General features: G+C 39.5%; 1 protein-coding gene across 1 annotated transcript; it reads left to right on the top strand.

The window, feature by feature from the left end:
* Nucleotides 1-7,916: 7,916 nt before the first annotated feature.
* LOC139126215 (uncharacterized) lies at nucleotides 7,917-9,221 on the top strand. Its single transcript, XM_070692262.1, has one exon. It carries the CDS (start codon nucleotides 7,917-7,919, stop codon nucleotides 9,219-9,221), a length of 1,305 nt encoding a protein of 434 aa, XP_070548363.1.
* The last annotated feature ends 5 nt before the right edge of the window (nucleotides 9,222-9,226 follow it).

Genomic DNA, 9,226 nt, shown 5'->3' with positions numbered 1-9,226 from the left:
AAAGAAAACGGCCGTCACACAGCCATTTTTGATCGAATCATTACAAAAATTAGCAGCCTATATATGTGATAAGGATTAATATATGTACCAACTTTCAATGCAATCGCGCCCGGCATCGCTGAGAAATTTACGTGAATGAACGCATAGTATTTCATGGATCGTTCTCGAGAGAACAGATCGTCTGGTTATTGAAAAAAACCAGATTTTCGCGCGATCCGACGGCTGAGCGAGGTCGTGCAAACCTTAGTACAAAGGAAGCAGTCGCCGCAGTGTTAACATAAATACGTGAATCCCAGAACGGCATAAAAACAAGTAAAACATCCAGAATAGCATGCTAATGCGACATTACGGCTATCTAGGTGCTTCCTCAGTTATCGCTGGGAATTTGCATATTGGTTCGCTACTTGATCTGCGTTCTTGCTGACAGCTGGCAGCCCGGTCAACTTGCCGGGGCGAACTTCTTATGTTGTACTTTAATAGATATGTAGGAAATACCGTCAATGACGCTGTAGCTTCTCTAGTGTGTGGCTTGGTAACGTAATTGGTTGTTGGCATTGAGTTGGTGGCAAATAGTTGATGATACAGCTGCATTAGGAGGGATATGGATCCAAAGAACGACTAAGTATATGGATGATCTATCAGAAAAAAAATAAAGCTACAGTAAATTGCCGAAAGATAGATTAATGTTGAAAGAAGTTAAATAAAACAGAAATAAGAATCCATGTTGACCGAGTGCATGTTAAAATACACAAACTTGTGTTGTAAATTTAATGTATACCAAGTGAACATTTTAATGTAAATCTTTGAAGTGCGGAGTATGTAAAACGTATAGGATAAAGCCCGAGTACGAGGGCTCTTCTGGTATATAAAGTCCAACCCAACAATAAAATATCGAGGCCACAGGCCGAGACATTTTATCATAGGGTTGGACTTTATATACCAGAAGAGTCCGAGTACGAGAGTTTTATCCGACTTAAAAACTATCGCCCATAACTGATATATTTTCGTGTCCGATGTGTTTACGTCAACCGTCCCCTTTGTCAATGTAACATGTTTAGGATATGAATTAAAACTTTTATTTGTGAAATAGCCTTCCAATGTAATGGAACATCCTATAAATGCCCTAGGGCACATTAGTTTATGCTTGTACCACCGGATTTTGTGTTGCAGCTGGTTTCCGCTGTGTTACCAAATTTCAATATTAAAACGTACCAGATGTCTACAGAATATGACATATTTACTTTTGATTGGACAGTACTTTACTACGGCGCTGTCATTCGTTTCTGGAATTTGGTGACCAAGGCTTTACGAGTAAATAAAACACCCTGAATTGAGCACTCTGATTTGTCAATCAACAGTAGATAGTTTTTAAATTGAGTTTACTAACTGCTAGTCTAAAACAGTGTGGGTTTTTGTAGTCGTCTGGAAAACATTAAAATTAATACAATAATAATTTCGGGACAATCATACATGTTATTAACACATTTGTACAAAAATATTGTATCTAAAAATTGTCTCCGACGATAAAGAGGCGAAAGGTTAAAACGCTGGCACTATTCTTCATAATTATGTCGGTTGTAAGAATGCTTCGTTTTGAAACAAAGGACTTTAAGGTATTTCATGCTCTATTCTTTCCTGTTGTTATTTTTGCCAAGGAGACCAAACTACAGACGCATATTCTAAAATACTTCTTACATGAGCTATTCATAGTTAATTGAGGGAGTTGATGTTAGAAATGTATTACAACTCCGCATTATAAAACCTACTATGCGAAAAGGTTTACCAATAATAAATGAGACAATGTGCAGAAAAACTCAAATCGCTAGCAAAGATTACCCCAGATCCTTAATTTTATCAACTCTTTTCAGGTGGGTATTATTTAATGAGTAGTAAAAGTTAATAGGGTTTTTCTTTCTAGTGAACGAGATGACTGAACATTTAGTGTCATTTAAGGTTTTTTTCCTTTTGAAACACCATTCGTTTAGTCGTGTAATATCCTCTTGCAACAGCATGCAGTCATCCCTTGAATTAATTATTTTGTATATTTTTGCATCATCAGCGTACATATAACATAACGAATGTCTACAAAGTCAATCCATATCATTAATAAAAATACAAAAAGCAAGGGACCAAGAAGTGACCCCAGGGGAACACCAGAAGTTACCGGGCTCCATGACGACGAACATCCATCCACAAGAACTCATTGAAATAGATTGGTCAAGTACGAGTTAAACAAGTTTTAAACTGTGCCAGTCACACCGTAATGTTTCCATTAATAAATCAGATCCTGGGGCTAACTTTATCAAAAGTTTGCTAAAATCCGTATAAAATGCATCAACCTGGCCCCTAGTATTTAGTACCGCCGCAGTAAAATCGGAATAGTGAACAATGTTAGTTTGTGTTGATCTGTTTTTCATGAACCCATGCTGGGAGTCACAAAGGCCTTCCTCAACATGACCATAAAGTTTTGAATAAACATCATTTTCGAACACTTTACTAATTAGTGGGAGGAATGAAACGGGTCTATAATTTGTAAAGTTTGACTTGTCACCGGAATTGTGAACTGGAATTACATTTGCTTGTTTGAAGCGAGATGGGAATTTACCTTCTGAAAGTGAACGATTAAATAAATGTATAAGGGAATAGATAATTCCTGAGCATACTCTTTCATGATAATACCAGATATGTTATGAGGCCCAATTGCCTTGTATATGTTAACTTGAATCAACTGTTTATACACTTCTTCCAATGATACAGAAATGTAAGAAAGTGAATCAGTTACAGCATCACTAAAGACAGGGTATTGAACAGAGTTGCAGTCTTTTGTGAAAACTGAACTGAAATACTGGTGAACAGTTCAGCTGCCGAGTGTGCATTATCAGCATATGTTGTACCATTGTTGACTGTACTTAAAATGGACCGAGTGTTCTTTTTATTTCTGATATAACTCCAAAAACGTTTAGAGCTGTTGTTAACATGAGATTCAAGAGAAGCAATATAATTAGAGTGCTTTATGTTGTTGGCTCGATGAAATGTTGCACGAGCTTCAGAAACTTCACGATGAGTAGCCTGGTCTCTTTTGAATTTTCTGTAAACTGCTTCTTTTTCTTTAAGATACAAATAAGGTCACCATCAAACCAAGGTGGAAATTTACATTTGCAGGTTTTCAGCTTTGGAATGCAACCATCAATGATAGAAAGCAACAAATCGTAAAAGAGGCCTACTGATTCGTCAAGTGAGGGGCAGTTATGTAACAGTGACCACGACACTGAAGAAATGAGCCTTTTCATGTGAATGAAATCGGCCATTGCGATGATTGAATACCACACGGCCGGGTGTGAATGTTTGAGTTGCAGGAGCGTCAATAGAAAGTTCTCAAAGGATAGCTTTGTGTACAGAAGATACAATTTGATCTACACAGGTGGCTTTAATGTTCGTGTTTTTACAGAAAATCAAATCTTTTATGTAATTGTTACAACTGTTTTCTACATTTACTAGAAGAAGCCCATGTTCATGAATAAAAACGTTAATAAACTGTTCCCACTTTGACGAAGACCATACCGTAGGATCTGTTAAATCCTCTTTGGAGGGACTCCTCCTACGTATATCTCTTCGGTTAAAATCACCACAAATGCAGACGATATCGTTGAGTCCAGTTGTCTTTCTCACTAAATCTAGAGATTTTTCAATTTATCAATTGTGTTTACTGCCGTATTGTCTGGATCGTACATACTAGAAATAAATATCTTCCTCTGGCACAATGAACTTCAACCCAAACAAATTCGGTTTCCGTTTCGAGATCATGTTTTCTCAGAGATGGAAATCACTCTTTACAGAGATAAGAACCCCCCTCCATCTCGTTTTGTTGACAGAGTCGATTTACGATTTTTTACACCACATGGTATATCGGTCATTCAAAACTTTGCTGTCAAGAATCCGAAAGTGGAGCCACATTTCCAAAAGAGTGATAACATCAAAAGATGCATCAGTGAAATCCATATTGAAGTTGTGTAACTTAGTCTGTAAGCCTAGGAAATTTTGGTAAAAACAGGGTGGAGATTGGAATTTGACTTGTTTTGGCAAGGTCCTGGGTTTGGATGTACGTCACCATTTTGTTCTTGTAAGCGAAATGTTGAACATGATTTTTTGTAATACTTTACCGGCTTATTGAAGTATAAGCTTGGCCTTTTAGCTGTATGGGCAGGTTGACTAGAAGCGATAACGGCTGATGGAGAATAAACTTCGCTGGAACGTGATAAGACAACAAAACAGGAGCATTGTAACGAGAGCGCGGAGGAGCCAGCACACGCTGACTGCCATCTTGTACCAATGATTTTCTTGATACTCATGAAGAAAATCATTGCATCAATAAAACCGTTTGACAGGAAGAAAATATGTTTCCCTTGTAAAATCAATTGTCAGATCAAATAAAACAACAAAGAGGGTGTTACGGCCCAAATTGAGCCATGCAATTTTGTTTGTTTCAATGAGCATTCAAAGTTAAATTTACATAACGCAAAATGATTTGTTGGTGATATCTACGTTCTCACGCTGCCAAGTACGGACTCAGAACATTACGTCATCGATATAATTGTTTATGTACTGTTAATGTCAGTCCACTGTTCGCTCATATTCTGCCAAATTAATATTCGTTGATTTAAACTTTCAATCATTGACATTTTGATAGTAACATCATTCAGTTACTGATACACTAAATGCCTTTAAGCTGCACGCGAATATCTTTGTTAGAATTGCAGCTTCTTCTGGGACAAATATCAGTATTCACGATAAAAAATAGGTTCAGTGTGGAAGTTTTTGGTTGGGCATGGAATTGAAAGTGCGCAACTGGCGGACAGCAATTTCACAGGCCCTGTAACGGTGACAGTGGACACCACAGATGTAGAATTTGTTGTCTGACCACAGAAGTTGCAGAATAAAGTCAGTATGTTGAGAACTTCAAGGCTGTGTTATGATGGACGCGTGAAACAAACGATGGTTTCGACCGTATCACATTCTAACAAAGATAGCGTAACAAGTTAGGCCAAACTCTGATTCATATCAAGTTCGTCTGGATTGAAAACATTATTATTATACCTTGGACTTGAAGTACGCGGAGAAGTGTTTCAAGTATAAAAGTTTGTAATCAGTCATCTTGGAATATACGAATATTGGACTGAGAAGTACTAACAAATTTGCATCATGGCAACCGGCGGAAGTCAAAGTAGTGAAGCTGGGGTGCCCGATAAAATTCATGACGAAGTTCCTCGTGATCAGCCAGATGTACCTGCAAGTACAAGATGGGACCAAAGTGAAGTTTCATTCTTGGTTGTAGAAGGGCAGGCCTTGCCTCTCGTGTCACTGTTTGTTATAGTAAATTCTGCAAAGCAGACGATGATAACAAGGCTGTGGAAGAGCTTGAAAGATTATATGGCTGTCTCGAGATTGCCTTCAGAGGTTAAAGAGGTTCATATTCAGTATGCTGGTATTATCGCAGCTTTGGATAAAGTTAAATTCGATCGATGCACAAGTCACTACCAGGAAATGCAAGATGTTATGACACAGGCCAGAGATCGATGTGAAGCTGCATATACCAGAGAGTGTAAAGTTACTGATGACGACATAACCTCTCAAGATAGTGTTTCCATGGCAGGCTCGGATAACTGCTCAAAGGTTAGTAAAGCCAGCAGTACTGCATCAAGTACACTTGCAAAACTCACTGCAAAGAAGACTGCATTAGCTACTAAGGCAAAATTGATGGAAGATCAATATACCTCCAAAGTGGAAATCAAAGAGAGGATGAGGAAAATCATGTTGGAATTACATCGTAGGCAAACTGCAGCCATTGAGAAGGCTCAAGAGGCTGAAAGAGAATTACTAATAAGGAAACGAGATGCAGAAGAAAAGGCAATGGAAGCGGAAGTTAAAAGGGAGTGCTTGGAACTGACGGCATTAATAGATATGCACAAACTTGACATGGAATTTGAGTTGTAAACTACTAAAATAGAAGGAGAAACATTAGCGAAGCTGATAGGAGAAGAGATTGCATTGTCAGCTATGAAAATTGAAGAACTTGCTGTTCAACCAACTGCATGGTCACACGATGTGCCTTCAACTGGTGTGAAGACACCTATGGAAAAATACTTCATAGTCCAAATTTAAACCCTGCAGCAACACAGTGGAAGCCCGCTTCACAAGTCCAGCCTCCTCCAATGTCAAAGGTCAACACAGATTTCCCTTCAGAACAAGCTTGTAAGTTTCAGGAAGCTACTAAGTTTTCCCTGTGTCCTGAATTACCAATAACTTCCGATGAAGACATCGTCAACCAATTAGTCAGCTCATCACTAGCATCTGAGAAGCCCAGGGTAATGGAAACGAGTGGTCTGTTGGTAAACAACACTCTCCAATCTTCGGAAAACAACACCGTTGCACAACGTCAACTTGTTGACGCCATTCGGTTACCTAAAACCAAGATTATGGAATTTGATGGCAATCCCTTGCGATATGCAGTATTTATGAACTCTTTTGACAGCTTTGTTGACAATTCTACAGTTACTGATGCAGACAAACTTACTTGCCTTCTGGAATATTGTGTTAGCAAGGCAGGCAAAGTTATTGAGCCTTGTGCACTCATGGAACCCTCTGCGGGTTACAAGAAAGCCAGAGAATTGCTGAAGAAACGCTTTGGGGATCCTTACACTATAAGTCAAGCATGGGTCAGTAAGATAGTCAATGGACCACCATAAAGCCAAATGATGGTGAAGCCCTGCGCGATTTTGCGGATGACATCAGAGGGTGTTTGGAAACTCTCAGAGCTATGGACAGAACAGGTGACATAGATTTTCAGGAGAGAATGGTGAAGGTTATGATATGTTTACCAATGTATCTACAATCAAGATGGCGAAAGCAGGCATATCAAATCAAGAGAGACAGAGGCAGATATCCTGACTTTCAAGAGTGTGCTGAATTTCTTGAAAGAGTAGCTGAAGAAGCTTGTGATCCTGTATTTGGAAGATTGAATTACAATCAAAAGGGAAAGTAGATAAAAGTACCAAATCTGGAACAAAGATTAAGGGTACCAGCTTCAGCGCTCAAGGTGCTAGAACCGATGCTGTTCAAGATGGACAAGGATCATCTAATAACAGAGCAGAGAGTTCAAAGTCACAGAACAAACTAAACTGTCATATGTGTGGCCAGGGACACTCCCTGACAGTTTGTGATCAGTTTAAGAAGATGACTCCTCAGCAGCGAGTGGAAGCAGTGAAGAAAAAAAGGTCTGTGTTTTGGCTGCTTAGACTATAGTAACCATGGCCTCCGCAAGTGCAAAAGAGCAAATGTTTGTCCTGTAAAGAATTGCGACAGGAAACATGCAGTCCTGCTTCATGATGGTTTCATCTCTGCCTCATCGGCATCTGAAACAAAGTCAACTGTAGGGCCAAGCAATAATCGAGACCAGAAGGTACAGGAAGAAGCACAAAGCTATGCTTCTCGGCAATCAGAGTGTGATACACTTTCAGCGAAGACAGCTCTACCTACTTTGCCAGTCTATGTCAGAGGAAAGGGACAAGACAAGTTTATCAAGACACGAGCACTCATAGATTCTGGTAGTAACAGAACATTTTGTTCAGTCGCTTTAGCAGAACAATTGCAGTTAAAGGGTCAAGAAACTGCTTTGTCCTTGGAAACTCTTGGAGAAAACAAGACTGTTGCTGCTGTCAGTGTGCAGTTAGAAGTTACTTCAACAGCAGGTCGGTGTAAAACACACAAGATGATCGATCTGCCTAGAGTTTATGCCATACGGTCATTTCCGACATTGAAGGGAAATGTGGTGAATGGTGATATTGCCAAATGGAGTCACTTGCGAGATCTCAAGTTACATCAAGATGATTTAAACAATATATCAATTCTCATTGGTCAAGATGTTCCTGCCCCACTCACTCATCCCATTAGAGGTTAGGTGTGGCCGACTTGATGAGCCTTATGCAATCAGAACTGTTCTGGGTTGGATGGTAAATGGACCTATTGCAAGATCAGCAGATGAGTTTGTAGGGAGCAACTTCATTAAGGCAGATTTGAAAAGTAAAGATGACCATTTGGAATCTCAGGTGGAGCAGTTTCAGAAGTTATATAGTGGGCCAATTCTAGCCAAGTCAAAACCACAACCTTCGCAAGATGAAAAGAGGGCAATAAAGATTTGGAATGAGTCTGTTTCCATGAGGGACGGTCATTATTATTTGGATATTCCATTTACAGACTCGACATCAAGATTGCCTAACAATTGGAAACTATCAGAAAGGAGACTACAGAGTCTGGGGAAAAGACTGGCAAAGGACAAAGAACTACATCAGAAGTACAAACAAGGTATTCATGAGCTAATTGACAAAGGTTATGCAGAGCGAGTATCTCAAGATCAGATAAATCAACAAGAAGGATATGAGTGGTATTTGCCGCACCATAATGTGGTTCATCCTGATAAGCCAGATAAGTTTCAGATTGTTTTTTATTGCACAGCAGAATATGAAGGAACTTCCCTGAATAAGCAAGTACTTCAGGGTCCTGATCTTACCAATAACTTGATAGGAGTACTATTGCGCTTTAGGGAAAAGCCTGTCGCTTTCATGGGAGACATAGAAGGCATGTTTCTTCAAGTGAAAGTACCCAACAAACATAGAGATGTCTTGCGATTTCTGTGGTGGAAAGATGGACAGATTGGTGCTGAACTAGAAGTTTTCAGAATGACAGTTCACCTATTTGGAGGTGTTTGGAGTCCAAGCTGTGCCAGTTTTGCTCTTAGGAGGACAGCAGAAGACTATATGCAAGACTTTGCCCCTAAAGTGATAGACTCAGTGAACAAAGATTTTTATGTCGATGACTATCTTGGGTCGTTGGATTCAGATGACGAGGCTGAACAAACGATAGTCAGTCTGAGTGAGTTACTATTCAAGGGAGGTTTCCGTCTGACAAAGTGGTCCTCTAATAGGAAGAAGGTCATACAATCTGTGCCACCTGAAGATCGAGCCAAGAAGGTAAAGAATCTTGATTTAGACAGAGATACTTTGCCAGTGGAGCGTGCATTGGGTACTCACTGGGATACTGAAACTGATATGTTTGGTATCAAAATACGTCAAAAGGTTCCGGTCTTCACTCGTCGTGGACTTCTGAGAATTACCAGTTCCGTATATGACCCACTAGGATTTGTATGTCCTTATGTGCTTCAGGCATAGAATAT

Source organism: Ptychodera flava (genome assembly GCF_041260155.1).
Source record: "Ptychodera flava strain L36383 chromosome 3 unlocalized genomic scaffold, AS_Pfla_20210202 Scaffold_27__1_contigs__length_13241970_pilon, whole genome shotgun sequence".
NCBI lineage: Eukaryota > Metazoa > Hemichordata > Enteropneusta > Ptychoderidae > Ptychodera > Ptychodera flava.
The sequence above is the reverse complement of the archived record's forward strand: the minus strand, read 5'-3'. Positions and strand labels throughout refer to the sequence as shown.